General features: G+C 39.5%; 1 protein-coding gene across 11 annotated transcripts in view; it reads left to right on the top strand.

Annotated features, from left to right (window-relative positions):
* pbx4 (pre-B-cell leukemia transcription factor 4) overlaps positions 1-19,691 on the top strand; it is a 472,408-nt gene that overhangs the window by 369,108 nt on the left and 83,609 nt on the right. For all 11 annotated transcript variants that reach the window (XM_059639960.1, XM_059639966.1, XM_059639962.1 and 8 more), the window contains 2 exons: positions 3,006-3,250; positions 4,638-4,828. In XM_059639960.1, the coding sequence (XP_059495943.1) occupies positions 3,006-3,250; positions 4,638-4,828 (436 nt within the window). The remainder of the gene's footprint in view (positions 1-3,005; positions 3,251-4,637; positions 4,829-19,691) is intronic.

Raw genomic sequence — 19,691 nt, 5'->3', positions numbered from 1 at the left:
AGACCGAAACAGCCCAGGAAAATGGAAAAAGGACACGGGATGAAAATAGCAAGAATTAAAATTGAGATATAAGAACACAGGTAGGAATAAGTTGCAACCAGTGAAAGTTGGGTGCTGTATCTTGTACTTAAAGCCAACACTGTTAACTGCACATTGAGGTACCAGCCAGGAGTAACTCAGCTGTGGGTGTGAGTATATACACTGCTCCTGAAGGATCTCATTGTGTCATACTGGGCACAAGAAATTGGGGACCAGCCTGGAAAAAAGTTACAAGGGAGAAAACAGTGACTATGAAGTGTAAATGGAATACACCAAAACAATATATCGCCTTGGGAGGACTGGAAGTGAAGTATAATAGTTGTCATAATATAATGATGACACTCCAGTTTCAAGTGTACTGTTGGTTTGGCAGAATATGTGACACAATCTTTCTATAAGCACGAGGATGTGCAAAACTTAAAACTCAGCATGTTATGTTGTTTGTCTATGTAAAAACATGTCACAAAGAGAGTGAGGGATCAAGAGAGCAAAACTTAGTGAGAAAATTGGATTCAGTTTTAAAGTTCTGTGCGGGGGTGAAATAATACAACACAAGAATCCATGGGACCATGCCAAGGATTGCAGTTAATTTGGAGACTCTCATCAAAATATTGTCAATGTTATGTGATAGGAATTAAAGTATAACACATAGATATGATTTACTTTTCATTATAAACGCAATGTATAAGCATAGTACTTTTTCCCTGCATTTTACTACACATTTATAATGTGGACTGAGATGTGGAGGGGCTCCTAATGATCCCAGGGCTCTAAGAATTCTTAACTCAATTCTCTGCTTTTGTTTTCTCAGCAATAGGACCTGCAACAATATGTCTATGAAAGCTAGTCCAAGGAGTAAGCAGAGGAATCCGTGCTCTGTTTGTGCTGTCAAATTGGACTGCTTCAGCAGTACTGTATTTGTCCTTTAGAGTGACTGATTTTCAGAAACAAAATAGAAGAGCTTGCTAATACTAAGCAGGTCAGGTGACATGTGAAGAGGGAAACAGAGTTAACAGTTCAGATGTCCGAACTTCCATCAAAATTCGGAAAAGTTGGGAATGTAATAGATTTAAACAATTGAAAGACACATGGTAAATTATATTAAACAAAGGGATCTCTAAATCTAAGCAATTGCTTCCTTAAATTGGCATTGTTTGAAACAATGGAATAGCATCAGTAAGGAAATCCACGTTTTCTTAAAAATTATGCTAGTGAACAATGTAAATTTCAGATGATTAATATAGAAAGCTAAAGCTTCCAATATATGGTACAAAGTCTGATAATGTAGTTTCTGCAATTGAAGGTGATTGAAGGTAGACTGTAGCTGTTGGTTTAAAATTGATTGTGGATGATGGAGGAAAATCATTCATTATTTTTGAGGTCTAGTCACGAGTTTTATGCTAGGCTGTATGTGAAACACCAGATGTGGAATTTGTTTCAAAACTGTTTTACCGGACTGAGATGAGCGGTTGAAGAATGAATAAAGCTAACATCCTCCTCCTACTGGACAATCTGGGAAAAATTATGCATGCTGCAATACAGCTACTCCAGCCTTGTTGAAGGGTGTAACCTGAAATGGCAACTTGCCTGCACCTGTCATAATGCCTGACCTGCTGTGTTCCTCCAGCTCCTCACAGTATTGACTCTGACTCCAGCATCTGCAGTTCTTGCTATCTCTCAGATCACACCGTGACCTTCATCCAGCAAGCATCAGTTAATGTCATGCCACACATGTGCAAACTGACCACCATATTAACATATCAAACTCAAAAGTAATAACATTGCCCAAAATAATACTTGTGAAATGTGTTCCTCTTTAATGTTCTAACTTTACTGTGTCGTACTGAGGGTTAATTTTTCTCGATCATAACTGAAAATGAATGTTTTTGAAAAATTGAAGTGTTTTAACTTTGGAACAATTAATCAGGAATAAATATTTTTAACAGATTATTGATGTTGAGAGAATTAGTTTTCATTATTTTAAAGGCATTTGACAAAATTCAATATTGCAGTTTAATTTTGATACGGATTTTGAAGAAATATAAAATTTTAATGAAGTTAGAAATGGTAACTGTCAATATCACACTTTAAATTATAAGCTGGGTATTGACTTTTGAAATGATTTGCTAACCTTGGTTGGTAGACTTGTGCAGTAGCTCCACTGCAGATGTAATTTTGGAATATTCACGACCAGCAAGACCCAAACTTCTGGTACATGAAATAAGACTAGACCATTTAGAAAACTCTTTATATATTCCTTCCAAAAAACACTAATCAGAACTATTCAAAAGTTGGTTGTAACAATAAAAGCTTTACTTATTTTACACTTTTAATGTATGAAGGTATCCAAGGCTACCTCACAGGAATGCTACAAAATAAAATATAACACCAAACCACATTAATCATGTTATTTGGACAAATAGACAAAAGCTTGATCAAAGAGGTAGGATATAAGGCATAAAGAGAGGAGATTCCAAAGGTTAGAGTAAGAAAACTGATAGGACTGCCACAAAACATGCAGCAATTATGATTGGGAGTGCACAAGAGACCACAATTAGAACAGTATATATCTTGGTGAGTTCTGGGTTTGGAAGAGAACGGAGAGGTTGAGAGGACCAAGGCTATGGAGGGATTTGGAAGTAAGTAGGACAAATTAAAGATATTGCTTCACCGGCAGCCAGTGTAGGTCAGTACACTCATAGGAGAATGGCATTTTCTGCAGTAAAGACAAGGGCAGAAGAGTTTTGGATGACCTCACCGTTTACTGAAGATAGAATTTGTGAAAACAGCCATGCTTGTGCTGGAATAATTGAGTCTAGAAATAACAAAGGCATGGATGTACTAAATGTCCTAAATAGCAATGTGCTGTGTTAAGCCTTGACAATTAATACCAGAGGCAAAAGTTTTTTTCTTCAGTGCTTATCTTATTGATATTTCCTGCAACATTCTGTTTCTGCTGTACATAGTGCTCAGCATCCGAGGTGTACAAGAAGAAGAGCCTCCAGACCCACAGTTGATGAGACTGGATAATATGCTGTTGGCTGAAGGTGTGTCCGGGCCTGAGAAAGGTGGAGGATCAGCAGCAGCTGCAGCAGCAGCAGCAGCATCGGGTGGATCGCCAAATGATAATTCCATTGAGCACTCTGACTATAGAGCCAAACTGACACAAATTCGGCAGATTTATCACTCAGAGCTGGAGAAATACGAGCAGGTATGGGCTACATTTAAGTTTTATATAGCCCAACATCTACAATCTGCCAGATTTTTACTCCCTTTCAAATTTCATGCCTGCTTTGATTAAACAAATCCATTCATCATTATTAAAATCAATTCACACAAGGAAAGGAGTTCGGTATAAAATGTAAACAGAAAATTCTGAAAATACTCTGCAGTCTAGCAACATCTATGGAGGAAGAAACAGATTTAACATTTTGTGTCAAATATGACTATTTCAGACTGGAAAAAATGCTGAGGTTGATTGTCAGACAGTAAACCACTTCAGTCAATTGATCTATAACTAGCTTCTACTTAATTTCTGTAAAATGGCATATGATGTGTACCTTATTTGTAATAAAAGCCAAATGGTATAATTGTGTGGGGATTTTAAATAGAACTTTTTTGAATGTGCATAAACAGCCACTGGTATCTAAAGTTAAATTGATCCAGGAGAGTTTTCTCATTTTACAGAATACAGTGTAGATTAGGGAAAGTTTGCCTCATCCCTACATCTATCTGTAAAAACATTTAAATGTCTGCGTGTACTATATGTCAGCCTTTTTACATTATAATTATTTTTTGTACCTATATATGGAAATTCCCTATGTTGTTGTGCAATAATTACATTTATCCACATTAGGGACAGTGTGGCATTTCTGCTTTAAAAGAAACTTATAATGGCAAAAGTCAATCTAAAATTTAATGAGGAAAAGTAGCATTTTTTCTACAGGGAGAGTAGCAAACACTAGATTCTTATAATGTAGATCTTTTATCATTATTTGTATTCCAGATTGTAGAAATCTCTCTTTTGCCATTAGGCTATACCACTGACGACTACTTCAGTTTGTAAATCTGTTTTTCGTGCAATATACTCCTATTTGAACTTCTGACACTTTCAAGAGTGTTACAAATTCATCTACAGGATTACTTGTAAGCATAGCTGTTCAAAATTCTGTATAAAACGCTAAAAGCACTTTAAACAAGGAGAGAGATTAAAATATTAGTAGGATGTTTCATAAATGCAGTACATACCTAGTGGTATATGAGTACTTGAAAGCAAATGTTTTGAAGACACATTTCAGCTTAGAATGATAGTGGGTATTGAAGAACTTCCTAATGGCAAAAATACAGAATAAACCCAATCATGCGAAGGATTCAGTCTTGAGGATAAAGACTAGTGCGACATTTTCTTCTGAAATACCAGTTGAAGCATGATTTGTCATCCAGAGAGTACCTCGTTCCTAAGTACTCAGAACTTTACACACCAACTGATTAACAGATGCAGATAAATAAAAAATGCTGGAGTTAGCACTCATCTGTGCATTTCATCTTATGAATCCCTTGTTGATGCATAATCGCATCCTGGTGTGTTGTATTTGCAGGCATGTAGTGAATTTACCACACATGTTATGAACTTACTTCGCGAGCAGAGTCGGACCAGACCTATTTCACCAAAGGAGATTGAGCGTATGGTTTCTATTATCCACCGAAAATTCAGCAGCATCCAGATGCAGCTAAAACAGAGCACATGTGAAGCGGTCATGATCCTACGCTCTCGTTTCCTTGATGCAAGGTAGGATGATACTAGAATTCAAGCCACAAGTATCTTCTTGTAAACCTACTGGAATAGTTGAAACAGCTTTGTTATTGTCATCAATTAAACTGAAATACATTCAAATAGTTTGAGAGGATCTTGTCAAACTTAACTATCCATTGGCATGAATCCATATACACCTAGCATTATATAAAATACAGAGGCAAAATATTGGGAAAGATGTTTATACTTGTTTACAAGCATATAATGCAAATTGCAGAGAGAGATAAGCTGACCATTTATTTTACAAGTAGAGTCATAGTCATACAGCATAGAAACAGGTCCTTTGGGCCAACATGTCTATGCTGACCAACAAACACCAAACTATACTAGTTCCAGTTACCTGCACTTGGTCCATAGCCTATTATACCCTGGCATTTTAAGTGCTCATCCAAATGCTTCCTTAACGTTACCTGCCTCTACCATTCTCTCAGGCAGCTCATTCCATATTTCAACCACTCTCTGGGTGAATGAATTTTTCCTCAGATCCCCTATGAACCACTTGTTCCTCACCTTAAACTTATGCCCCTGAGTCTTAAACACATTTGACATGGGGAAAGGATTTGCACAATCCATCTTATCTATGCCTGTTATAATTTTGTATAATTGAACCAGATCCCCCCCAGCCTCCTCTGCTCCAGGGAAAGCAAACCTGGCCGGAATCTAGTCTCTCCTCATTACTGAGACTTTTCATCCCAAGCAATATTCTGGTGAATTTCCCACCCCCTGCAGTGCAATTGCAACCTTCCAATAGTGCAGTGACCAGAACTGCGCACAGTTTTCATCTGTGGCCTAAACAATGTTTTATAAAATTGCGACAAGAATTTCCTGCTCCTACACTCTATACCTGGCTAATGAAGCAAGGATCCAGCATGCCTTCTTCACTACCCTTTCGACCTTTGACACCTTCAGCGATCTATGAACTTGTACACCTAGGCCCCTTTGTTTTTCCCTACTGCCTAGAGACCTGCAAATCATTGTGTAAATCTTTCCTTTGTTATACCTCCCAAAATACATCACCTCACACTTATCAGGATTAAATTTCATCTCCCATTTCTCTGCCCAATTTTCCCGTAGATCAATATCAGACTGTAGCTTGAGACCATACTCCTCACTATCAACAATAACACCAATTTTCATGATGTGGAGGTGCCAGTGTTGGACTGGGGTGGACAAGATAAAAAATTGCACTACACCTGGCTAGGAGCAGCGCTCCAAGAGTTTGTGATTTCAAACATACCTGTTGGACTATAAACTCATATTGTGTGACTTCTGACCAATTTTCACATTAGCTATTCTAGTTTTTTATTATTCGTTCAAGGGATGTGACCATCACTAGCTGAGACAGGATTTTTTGCCCATCCCTAGTGCCCTTGGTGGTGGTGAACTGCCTTCCTGAAACACTGTAGTCCATCTGGTGCAGGTACACCCATAATGTTGTTAGGGTAGAAGTTTCAGGATTTTGACCTAATGAAACAAGCAATTTGTTGGACATTTGTTTCATATTAATAGTATTTTAAAATACTTTGCTAATATTTATCTTTTTTTTCATTCACTCATGGAGTTTGGTTGAGGCTGGCAGGGCAATTTTTATTACACATCCCTAGTTGCCCTTGACAAGGAGGTGGTGAGCTGCCTTCTTGAACCGCTGTAGCCCATGCATTCTAGGTTAGCTACAATGCTCTTAGAGAGGGCATCAATACCATCAATAAATTTGAAAAGTACCTAGGAATTCAAATATTGCAATTGCTGGAAATCTGAAATAAAAACAGAAGGTGCTGGAAAACCTCAGTAGGTCTGACAGCGTCTGTGGACAGAGAAGCAGAGTTAATGTTTTGTGTCTGATATGATTCTTCTTCAGCATAAATATTGGATAGATCCTGAAAAGTCATTAGTAGTGCAGAAAGGTAGCATTTTATTTGGGAATAGTATGGCTGTTGGTCAAAACTGGACCAAATATTTTCCAATTCAATCTGCTTATTATAAAAGGTAATAAAATATTTGGTAAAATAACAATGTTCTGTAAGTGTATGTTGGTGCTGCGTTATTGGGGCACCAGCAAGTAGTACAGTGATAAAGGAGGCAAGCTTATCCTCATTTTGTAGCTTCTAAATACAGATGATGTAATTTGGAACCCAAGCTTGTATACTTGGTGCAAAATAGGATGTGTGATCTTTCTAATAAAGGTACTCTTGCACATCTTCTGGTGAGTTTGTAACATCAGGTTATCTTGTTACGCAGATAACACGGTGTGAAGCTGGATGAACACAGCATGATCAGAGGAGCAGGAAAGCTTGATGTTTCGGTCCTGACCTGAAATGTCAAGATTTTCTGCTCCTCTGATGCTGCATGGTCTGTTGTGTTCATCCAGCTTCACACCGTGTTATCTCAGATTCTCCAGCATCAGCAATTCCTACGATCTTGTTATGCAGTTTAGTCTGTTTACTTTGATAGTTCCTGCTTATTGTAGTGGGACAGGTAGATAAAGTGTTTAAGAAAGCATATGGAATATCTGCCTTTATTAGCTAAGACATGGAGTTAAGAGCAGGGACTTTATGCTGGTGCTGTACAAAATATTGTTTAAGCCACAGCTAGAGAATTCTGTGCAGTTCTGGGACCACTCTATTGGAAGGATGTGATTACCCTGGAGACCATGCAGAGGAGATTTACCAGAATGTCAGCTGGGCTGCAGAGTTTTAATTTTAAAGAGAGATTGGAGAGTCTGTGATAATAGGAACTGCCAATGCTGGAGTGTAAGATAACAAGGTGTAGAGTTGGATGAACTCAGCAGGCCAGGCAACATTAGAGGAGCAGAAAAGCTGACATTTCGGGTCTGGACTCTTCTTCAGATACTTTTTTGAAGATGGTTCCAGACCCAAAGCGTCAGCTTTCCTGTTCCTCTGATGTTGCCTGGCCTGCTGTGTTCATCCAGCTCTACACCTTGTTATCTTGGATACTCTGTGGGTTGTTTCCCTTGGAGCAGAGGAGCCTGTGGAGCAACATGATTGAGTTGTATAGAATTATGAAGGACATAGATAAGGTAGATAGGAAGAAACCTTCCCTCTGTGTCCAGGAGATATAGATTTAAAGTAAGGGGCAAGGGGGTTCAGATGAAATATGGGGAAAAGTATTGCTGACCCAGATTGATGGAAATCTGGAATTCATTGTCTGTAATGGTAAGGGCAGAAATCCTCCTTGACTCCAGTTTTGCTAGGGCTCCTTGGTATCATAGTTGGTCAAATGTGGCCTAGATGTCAAGCATTGTCAATTTCACCTCCCCTCAGCTCTTTTGTCCATGTTGAGTTGAAAACGTGATAGGGTCAGCAGCTGAATGGCCCTGGCAGAACCAAACTGGGCGTAACAACATATTATTGCTGAGCAGGTGCTGCTTGATAGCACTATTAATGACACCTTCCATCACTTTACTGATGATTGAGATAGAATGATGGAGCAGCAATTGGCCGCGTTGGATTTGTCCTGCTTTTTATATACACAATATCTGGGCAATTTTGCACATGGTTGAGTAAATGCCAATGTTATAGCTAGAACAATTTGTTTAGGAGTACAGCAAGTTCTGGAACAAAGGTTTTCAGTACTATTGTTAGAATATTGACAGGGCCCATAGTCTTTACAGTAGCCAATGCCTCCAGCCTTTTCTTGATACCCTTTGGAGTGAATCAAATTCGCTGCAGACTGGTATTTGTGATGCTGGGGACCTCTGGAGGAAGCCAATATCTGCAGTTACAACTTTGCCTTGGCTTTTTTTTTCCAGAAAGCAAGAATACAAGACCATCTTTGACCATTTCCCCATTTGTTATACCCAACATTTCCTCCTTCCATCCCACAACTTTTAAGTTTTCACCCATGGAAAATAAGATATCCTCTCATCTTTTTCATTTGCTAGGAGCTTTGCAATCTTACTCTCAAACTCATAAATCTTCCAATTCATGCTTCCCCCCACTGCTATTGATTTATTAACTGGCTTATCATTTGTTTCTCCATTTTCATTCTTCTTTCTCAACTGTCTCATACAGCTTCTGTTTCTAGTCTCTTAATTCTGACAAACATAACAGAGCGAGCTAAAGTCACAAATGATATCACTGTGGTCTTTCATCATTGTTGAACTCTGTAACGTTCAGCATCATCCTTTGACACCTTCCTTGTTTAGCTGAATGAAACTATAAAATATGGTTCCCCTCCTAAGTAGTACATAACTTTAGCTTTAAAGGTATGGTGTAGACACAAATTTCCTCCTGACTCCTTTACTTCTCTAAAGCCTGTTTATCTGTATAGAATGTAGAACATAGAACAGTACAGCACAGAAATAAGCCCTTCTGCCCACCATGTTTGCGCCAATCATGATGCTATTCTGAACCAATCCCATCTGCCTGCACATAGTCTGTACTGCTCTATTCCTTGTCTGTTCATGTGTTTGTCTAAATGCGTCTTAAACATTGCTATTTTATCTGCTCCTACCACATTCCCTGGCTGCGGATTCCAAGCACCTACCACACTTTGTGTAAAAATAAGTCTTGCCCTCACATATCCTTTAAACTTCCCCTCTCACCTTAAACCTCCCCCCAAATATTTGACACTTCCACCCCAACAAAAAATCCCTGGTGGCACGGTGGCTCAGTGGTTAGCACTGCAGCCATATAGCGCCAGGGACCCAGGCTCGATTCCAGCCTTGGGCAACTGTCTGTGCAGAGTTTGCACATTCTCCCTGTGTCTGCGCTGGTGCTCCGGTTTCCTCCCACAATCCAAAGATGTGCAGGCTAGGTGGATTGGCCATGCTAAATTGCCCGTAGCGTTCAGGGGTGTTGGGTTATAAGGGGCTGGGTCTGGGTGGGAAGGTCCAAGGGGTGGTGTGGACTTGTTGGGCCAAAGCGCTTGTTTCCACACTGTAGGGAATGTAATCTAATCTATCCGTGTCTCTTGTAATTTTATATAATTGTTTCAGGTTACCCCTCAGTCTCCGCTGCTCAACCAAATTAAGTCCAAGGTTTTGCAGCCTCTCCCTATAATTATTATCTTATTTCTAACTTATTTTTTAAGCTCTGTAAAGTAATGCAATTAATTCTTGTTCCTGTTTTGTTTCCAAGATTTGTACATAGGTACTTGTACCTAAGATGGCGCCATAACAGGCAGATATTGTAAAACCTTTTCATTGTACTTCTACAGTGGAATACACGCGACAATAAAGGATATTCTATTCTAATTAATAAACTCCAAACCAGGCAACAGTCTGGTAAACCTATTCTACATCCTCTCAAAAGCCTCCACATCCTTCATGTATTGTGGTGAGCAGAACTGCACACAGTACTCCAAAGTGGCCTAACTAAAGTTTAATACAGCTGCAACATGACTTGCCACCTTTTATACTCAATGCTGTGACCAATAAAAATCATCAGGCATCTGCCTCCTTTCTTGCTTTGTCCACCTATGTTGCCACAATCAGAATTTGTGTTCCCGCTTTCGGGGAGTATGCACTTGCATCTTAAGATCCATCTGTGTCTCAGTGTTCCTAAGGGTCCTGCCATTCACTATATAATTTCCTGTTGCATTTGATCTTTCAAAATGCATCACCTCACACTTGTCTGTGGTTCCTTCCAGTTTTCCTTCGTAGTGGAGTGTATATGGGGTCAAAGTCTACGTGTCCGTTAATGGCTTTCTTCGTGGAGTGCCAGGCTTCTAGGAATTCCTGTGCCCGTCTCTGCTGAGCTTGTCCCAGGATTTTGGTGTTGTCCCAGTGAAATTGGATAAGGAGAACCACCAATTAAACTCCATCTACTATTTCTCCACCCAAATTTGCAACAGATCTATATCCTGCTTTATCCTTTGACAAACCTGTTTTCTATTCTCAACTCCACCAATTTTCGTCTTATCTGCAAATTTACTAATCAGACTACCTACATTTTCATCCAAATCATTTATAAGCATAATACAAACAACAGAGGTCTCAGTGCTGATCCTTACAGAACACGATTGGTCAAAGACTTCCAATCAGAAAAACGCACCACAACAACTACCTTCTGTCTTCTATGATGAAGCCAATTTTGTATACTACTTACCAACTCACAGTGGATCCCATGTGACTTAATCTTCTGGACCAGTCTACCATGAAGGAACTTGTCAAATTTATTAAAATCCATCTGAAAAACACCCACTGCTCTTCCGTTATCAATTGCCTTTTCACTTCCTTAAAAAACTCAATACAATTTGTGAGGTAGGACCTTCCCACACAAAGATATGCTGACTATCCCGAAGAAGTCCAACTTTTCCATATGTGAATAAATCCTATCCTTACGACTCTTCTCTAATAATGTTTCTCTCTGATAATTTCCCTACCACTGAGATAAGACTGACCAGCATATAATTTCCTGATATACAGAATTTTTGTGCCTTTGTTCTGCTTAGGTTAAACTTGCTGAATATTCTTCCCTAAACCCACTACATCTCCACGTTTTCTTTAAAGGTGCCCTCAAAACTCCATGTTGTTACTACAATGTTTTCATTGTTACCCCCAGTTTATCATTTCCTCCTTTGGCATCTATTTTTGAACTATTTTTGATTTTCAGGGATTTTCAAATTATCAGTCAAATTTTGATCATACTGAATCCCATTGAGTGAGATTATTTTCATAAAGATCAGTGTCACTTCTTATTCCTTATGATAATTTGCATTATTTTGATGCCATCTGATTCAAAAATATTGGATTTGTGATCACCTGCCATTGTTTTACTGCTTGTCTTGAAAACAGTATTCAAAACTAAAATTAGAGTGACTACAGCTTGGCCTCTATATTGTATTTGGTCAAATTTCTTTTTCCAAAGTTAATCTTAGCAAGCTTAAAGCATGTTATAGCATTTAACCAAAACCTCTAGTTTTACAATCCAGTTGGAGCTCATTAATATTTAACTAAAAGTTTGAACACTTTGAACTATCGCACATTTTATCTTTTTTATGCAAATAAAACAATATAAATACAAGTAAGATATCATTATAGATTATAACTACACATTATGCACGCAGTTTTACTTCTCCCTCGAATTCTCCTACAAGTCACATAAATCTTCAAGTTACTTACTTCTGTAGGAATCACCCATTAGCATGCCACCATCCTCTGGAAAATTCTGTTCAATACCTTTCAATACTTGCAAGCTATTTCATTCGATTGCTTTCTTTTGCAATAAGACACTATAAGTCCATCTGTAATTTTTCCATTAGCTTCAAATTAGGGAAGCATCCAAATTTTTAAGGTTTTGGAGTAGATTTGTGGCTCGGGTTGTGGGTGTTGAGGTTGATTGGCTCGCCGAGCTAGTTTGTTTTTCTGCAGATGTTTCATTACCTTGTTGGGTAACATCATCGATGCAGCCTCCGATGAAGCGTTGGTGTGTTTTCCCGCCTGGTTTTTAAACTCTGGAGTCTGTTGAGCTGGATTGCCGCAATTCCAGTTTTCCTTCATAGTGGAGTGTATATGGGGTCGAGTTCCATGTGTCTATTAGTGGCTTTCTTCGTGGAGTGCCAGGCTTCTAGAAATTCCTGTGCCTGTCTCTGCTTAGCTTGTCCCGGGATTTTGGTGTTATCCCAGTCAAATTGGAAAAGGAGAACCACCAGTTCAAACTCCACACAGTCTGTCGCCTGAGGGTGGAATTGAACCCAGGTCCCTGGTGCTCTGTGGCATCAGTGCTAACCACTGAGCCATTGTGCCACCTGTAATCTTTCATTGAGCTGCATTGCTGCACAAGGTTCAAACTGCAACTAAACTCTCTCAGCAAGAATATCTGGATAATCAAAATCAGCAAACTGAGCCAGATCTCTCAATCGTTAGCCCGCAAAGCGTCAAGGCTGTCTTTGATGCAATTTGTGTCAGATTAACATCATCTCATTTCCCCATGATGATCTTAGTGCTGTAGGCTAGGCAGTAAGATTTGCCGACATAGCTGACTTTCTCTAGGCACAGGACGCTATAGACTGTATGCATGTTGTATGAAAGTACCATATCATAACGAGGTAGATTACTTCAATTTATTCGGTTCGATCAATGTACATATCATCCATGATCATTGACATCATGTCTTGGAGGTCTTTACCAAGTACCTTTGAAGTTGCCATGATGCATACACCTTTGATAACTCTCTCACTTCCCTGCTTAATTTCAAAGGCCAGATACATCACAAGCACTTCGAAGATGAGGGCTGCCCTCTGCAACTATGGCTCGTGACTTCAAATCATAACCCTCATTTTGAGGCTAAGCTTAGATACAACGCAGCTCATTCTTCACCCAAGTACATTGTGGAGCAGATGCTTGGATCAGACTTGGAGCCTTGTTGTTCACTTCAGACAAAGTGTGTTGCATAATCCTTGCGTGTTGTGGTCTGCACAACTAGAACAGTAAGAGGGGATGTGATGGGTGCTGAAGAGCTAGGAGTGTTGCGGCATGCTTCAGAGGAGGAAAATGATGCCTTTGAATGGGAGGAACAATCACCTCCACCTTACTGTAGCGGTGCAGCATCGGGCGTAACAGTTTAAACATTAATTAACACGTGCTTCCAATTGATGTGAGTTGGGTGAAAGTCAAACAGACCTTGCTTATCCCAGGAGCAAATGAAGGGCTTTTTTTTTGTTTCTTTGTTTTACTCTTATAATAGAATCTCTATGGTGCAGAAAAAGACCAAACAGCCCATCGAGTCAGCACGAGCCATCCAAAGAGCATACCACTCAGACCCAGCCCTGTACCCTATCCCTGTAACCCCGCATTTAACATGATTAATCCATTTGGCTCACACATCCTTAGACACTAGTCAATTAGCCATGTCCAATCCAAATAACCTGCACATCTTTGGACTGTGGGAGGAAACCAGACCACCTTGCAGTAACTTGAGCACCCAGCGGAAACCCACACAGGCAAAGAGAACATGCAAACTCCACACTAAACCAGGTATTGTGAGGCAACAGTGCTAACCACTGAGCCACCATGCTGTCTGTGTTCTGAGGAAGGATACCAGACCCAAAATGTCAACTCTGTTTATTCCTTCACAGATTCTGCCAGACCTACTGAGCTTTTTCAGTAACTTTGTTCCTCATTTACAGCATCCGTAATTCTTTCAGTTTTTAATTTACGCTGCCTGTGTTGTTGAACAAAAGTTAACATTAACAATTTATTAAAGGCTATTCAACATCTTACGCTCCCAAATTGAACAGTTACAAAATATTATCCTATGCTGGGCATAAGGGAAAGTAGCACTCATTCAGACTTATTCAGTCGTCTAACCTGGCCTAAAGACACATAGTGCTAAAAACTGGCAGCCTCTTAACTTAATTCCTGTATATGCAGTTACAATGCCTGTCGATTAGGCAGCTGATGATGTGAAGCAACAATATACAATATGAGCTTGTATTTCCCCTAATAATACCAGGGGAAAGTTATATACGTTGTTCTTATTCCCGAGTCATATTCTGTATTGGATTCACCGGACTTGTTAATAACCAGTCCCATAATGTGAAAATCGGCTAGTCAGTTTCCTTACAAGATATTTAACCTGATACTTCTAGCTTCTATTTATTCAAGTCGTCCATCAATACATAAACTTCAAATGTTTTCCCAGGACGTTTCAGCAGGGGTATCCACAGATGTATGTGACTTCTAATCAGGTCAGAGGTGTTGCACTGCTGTCCTTCAGTGCTCCAGGTTCCTGTAATCCATACTGGCTGGAAAGCGTATCCAGTAGATGTAATTTAGTTGAATTTTCAGATTGCAAATGTAATAAAGTGGCATGTGTAAGACTTCTTCAAAGGTCAGCTAATCTGGTTCCCAAAATATCTCTTAACAAGGCACTGGGGAATATTTGTTTTCCTTTGCACAATATTAACAAAATCGGAAATATATGACTTTGAAATCAGGGAGATCTAACAGCAAAGGCTTCTTGTGACTAGTTGCAAATAGTCTTTCTTCATTTAAGCTTGACAAGTGTTTTTTTTTTCATTTTTATGTTCTAGCTTACACTTTGAGAATTTAAATCAAAGAGCTTTATTCTATAGAAGTTGTGAGTTTGGATCTCATCCAAAGTTTGATGAATGTCTGATGTGAAGACCAACATTTTATTTATAAACATAATAATTTTTATCAAAGCAATTAATGAGCTTATAATGGCTTGTTAGGTGAAATACACAGTAGAACTTTACTTAATAATCAAGCAGCTAAATCTAACGATGCCCAAAAACATATGCAATGATCCTGGTCTAGATGAAATGCATCCCAGAGTACTAAAAAAGGTGATGGGGGAAATAGCAATTGCACTGGTAATACCAAAATTCACTGGAGTCTGGGGTGGTTCGCGCAGATTGGAAAACAGCCAATGTGACGCCACCGTTTTAAAAAAAGGAAGTAGACAAAAAACAAGTAACTGTAGGCTAGTTAGCTTAACTTCATTAGAGGGGAAAATGCTTGAATCTGTCATTAAAGAAGAAATAGCAAGACATCTGGATATAAATTGTCCCATGAGGAACATCCAACATGGGTTCATGAAAGGTAGGTCATGTTTAACTGATTTGGTGGAATTTTTTGAGGACGTTACTTACATGGTGGACAGTGGGGAACCTGTGGATATGGTATATCTGGATTTCCAGAAGGCATTTGACAAGGTGCCACACCAAAGGCTGCTACGTAAGATAAAATTGCACGGTATTACAAGTAATGTATTGGCATGGATAGAGGAATGGTTGACCAGTAGAAAGCAAAGAGTAGGGGTAGATGGGTGGTTTTCTGGTTGGCAGCCAGTGGCTAGTGATGTGCCTCAAGTGTCAGTGTTGGGACTGCAATTGTTTACAATTTGCATAGATGATTTGGAGTTAGTGACGAAGTGCCGTGTGTCAAAATTTGCAGATGACACTAAGGCAAGTGGTAGAACAAAGTGCGCAGAAGACACTGAAAGACTGCAGAGGGATACAAACAGTCTAAGTGAGTGAGCAAAGTTCTGGCAAATGGAGTACAATGTTGATAATTGTGAGGTCATCCATTTTGGTGGGAATAATAGCAAAATGGACTATGTTTTAAAAATTGCGGCGCGCTGCTGTGCAGAGGGACTTGGGTGTCCTTGTGCATGAATCGCTAAAAGTAGGATTGCAGGTGCAGCAGGTAATTAAAAAAGCAAATGGAATTTTATCTGTCTTTGGTAAAGGGATGGAGTTTAAAAACATGGAGGCTGTGCTGCAGCTGTATATGGTCCTGGTGAGGCCACACCTGGCGTGTTGTGTGCAGTTTTGGTCTCCTGACTTGAGAAGGGATATACTAGCACTGGAGGGGGTGCAGAGGAGATTCACTCAGTTGATTCCAGAGTTGAGAGGGTTGGATTACGAGGAGAGACTGAGTAGGCTGGAATTATACTCATTCAAATTCAGAAGAATGAGGGGAGATCTTATAGAATCATAAGATTATGAAGGAAATAGATATGGTGGAGGCAGGGAGGTTGTTTCCACTAGCAGCTGAAACTAGGACTAGAGGGCATAGCCTCAAATTAAAGGGAGGCAGATGTAGGGCTGAGGTCAGGAGGAACTTCTTCACCCAAAAGGTTGTGAATCTATGGAATTCCCTCCTCGTGAAGCTGTTGAAGCTACCTCGCTGAATGTTTTTAAGTCAAGGCCAGATAAATTTCTGAACAGTAAAGGAATTAAGAGTTATGATGAGCGGACTGGTAAGTGGAGCTGAGTCTCAAAAAGATCAGCCATGATCTTATTAAATGGAGGGGCAGGCTCGAGGAGCCAGATGGCCTAATCCTGCTCCTAGTTCTTATATTCTAATGTTCTTATGTGCAGTTAACCTGTACTAATATGAGTTTTATGGTGTTATTTTTATATAGTTCATCCAGCACTAACCAGGTTGTTAATTGGCTGAATATTTCAGCTGGGGAACAATATCATAAATTGCTAGCATCACTTAAAACTAGCCTGTACTCCTTAAATTTCTCCTCATCTCCATATTAAATGCAAAAACCTTTTTTTTTAACAATGTCCCCTCATATGTAGTCTCACCTACAAAGAGAAACCTCCAAAGAGCATCCATTCTGTGATATCCCACAGGATCTTATGTTTAAATAAGATTACTCATCAATCTTCTAAAATATTTTAGATTCAGGCCCAACCTGTCTAATCTTTCACAATTGGACTTTACACTTTATATTAGTCGAATGAACCTTCTCCTTTACAGACAACCCAGTTGGGAAGGGACATTTAGGTTCCCTTTGGTTTGCCTCCTTCTGCCTCACTATATATCTGGTAGCAAGAGCTGTCACCATCCCTTCATGATAGCAAGTTGTATGCTGCACACTGTGAGGAATCTTGACACCTATTTTGGTACAGCAGGCGTCTCCAGAGCAATACAGAAAGTGTTGTTTTGAGTGCACTAATGATCTGCACATAGAGTCATAAATCACATTTCATGTGACAACATGACCTTCAATATATGCATGCTGTGCATTTGTGCATGGGTACTGCACGAGAGTAATCAGCCATGTAGTCAGTTGATAGCTCTTGTCACCCAGTAGGCACTTTTAGCTTGCCGTGGTGACTCAAATGCAGCTGGCATAATCAACTGCTGGAGAATGAAGCATTACAAATACTGTCAGAACACAGAGCAATGACCTGAATAATCTGCTGTCTGTACTAGCTGTACATTGAGAAAATGGTATCGCTTTTAGTTCTGTAATCGGGCATTTGCCATATGTAGTCTGCAAAGCAGTATGCGTCCAGTCAGTAGCACAATATGAAAAAGTCTGAAATACTGGTAGAGACTCAAGATCGTTCTGAATGTTTGTCTCTGGTAGGAGAGAATGAAGTACAGTTAGGTTTCAAAGAATAGAGAGAGTCAGCTATCTGCTTTATGGAACATTGGATAACAAACAGCAAGGTGTTGCAAATATCTCCAGCTGCAACCTGAAAAGAAACAGGTGTTAACATTTCATCTGTATAGTCACCTTTACAGCTATTGATAAAGGGCTCCTTGTCCCTCCTTGAGATTGTAGCTGTAGTGCAGGTGGAGGATTTCACTGAGAATGTTCTTAATAATGCACACACGTTACAGACATTGTCCTTACTGGGATAATTACTTCTTCTCTGAAGGCCTCTTTAGAAGAGCCCATCTCACTATCCTCCAGCTACTTTTTTCAGCAACTTTTTCTGCTCTGTTCACCTAAATTGCACTGAATTCCAAGAGTTGATTATTAGTGAACCTATGCCTGGGAGCAACTGATTTGTGTATAAACTTTGAAGTCAGCAAAAAGCCATTAAGCACTGCTGCACTACTCCCTGTAGACCTTTTGTTTCTTTAAACAAATATACAGCCAGCAAACACATATGGAATTCCAACAACAACCAGAAGAAATTAATTAACAACTAACCCGTCAGCCGTTCATGATCATTTAAAAAGTGCTGCTGGGTGTCATTATTAATCAGGCAACAGTTGAATACTTAAATGTATTCAAATGGTGAACATTTATACATGAGCACAAATGAATATATAGTTATAGGATCTAAGGAAACTGGTTGTTCGATTGAGTGTACAATATGTAATGTGTTGTTACAAATAAAATGTTCCAGAAGGATGAAGACTAGACCCCTTTTAGCATCTGCTCCAACATGGTTATGAAAAAGTTTCTTGCAAAAGTGAAGGTGAACGTTCTGTGCATTATATTTGTAATTAAATAGCATCAGTAGCATCCAAACAATAGAAACCATCTATCTCAATTTTGTGCCATTTAACTATTGAGTGTCTACTGTTTGCTAAGCCACTTAGTGCATGACCTTGGAACATATATCACACTTGGAATATTGTGTTCAGTTCTGGTTGCCCATTATAGGAAGGATTTGGAAGCTTCAGAAAGGGTGCAGAGGAGATTTACCAGAATGCTGCCAGGACTGGAGGGCAGGTCTTATCAGGAAAGGTTGAGGGAGTTAGGGCTTTTCTCACTGGAGTAAAGAAGAATGAGAATGTACTTGATAGAGATATACAAGGTGATGAGATGCATAGATAGAGTGGATAGCCAGAGACTTTTTCCCAGGGCAGAAGTGACTATTATGAGGGGGCATAATTTTAAGGTGATTGGAGGAATGTATAGAGGAGATGTTAGAGGTAGGTCTTAACACAGAGAGTGGGTGGGTGCATGGAATGCGCTGCTGGCAGTGGTAGTGGAGTCAGATACATTACAGACATTTAAGCGACTCTTGGATAGTCTCATGGATGATAGTAAAATGAATGGTATGCAGGGTAGTTTGATCTTAGAGTAGGATAATAGGTCGGCACAACATCGTGGGCCAAAGGGCCTGTACTGTTCAACGTTCTATATATGCTTCACTTGACTATATAAGAAAGGTTAAAAAAAATCATCCTATTTAATTTTACCTGTTCTGTTTCAAGGAAAATATTTCATCTTAAATGTTTGATACATGTTCTGTAAAATAGATTAAATTTATCTATATTGATTGCTTATTGGAGAATTGTTTCCAGTTCACACTAAAGGAAGGCCATCAAGGCAACTCTCAATAGCAGCAGAATATACTATTTGCAAGATGCACTGCAGAAATTTGTCAACGATCCTTAGACAGCGCTTTCCAAACCTGCGATCCCTTCTGTCTTGGAAGACAAGAGCAGCGGGTGCATAGGAATCTGCAAGTTCCCTTTCAAGCCACTCACCATCCTGGCTTGGAAATGTATCACCGTTCCTTCAGTGTTGCTGGTCAAAATCCTGAAATTCCCTCCCTTATGGTATTGTGAGTCTACCTACAACATACAATCACCTTATCAAAGTGAACTAGGGACAGGCAATAAATGCTAGCTCAGCCAGTAACA

This window comes from Stegostoma tigrinum, chromosome 35 (assembly GCF_030684315.1).
Source record: "Stegostoma tigrinum isolate sSteTig4 chromosome 35, sSteTig4.hap1, whole genome shotgun sequence".
NCBI classification, from domain to species: domain Eukaryota; kingdom Metazoa; phylum Chordata; class Chondrichthyes; order Orectolobiformes; family Stegostomatidae; genus Stegostoma; species Stegostoma tigrinum.
Note: the sequence above shows the minus strand (reverse complement) of the source record. Positions and strands in the feature narration are given on the sequence as shown.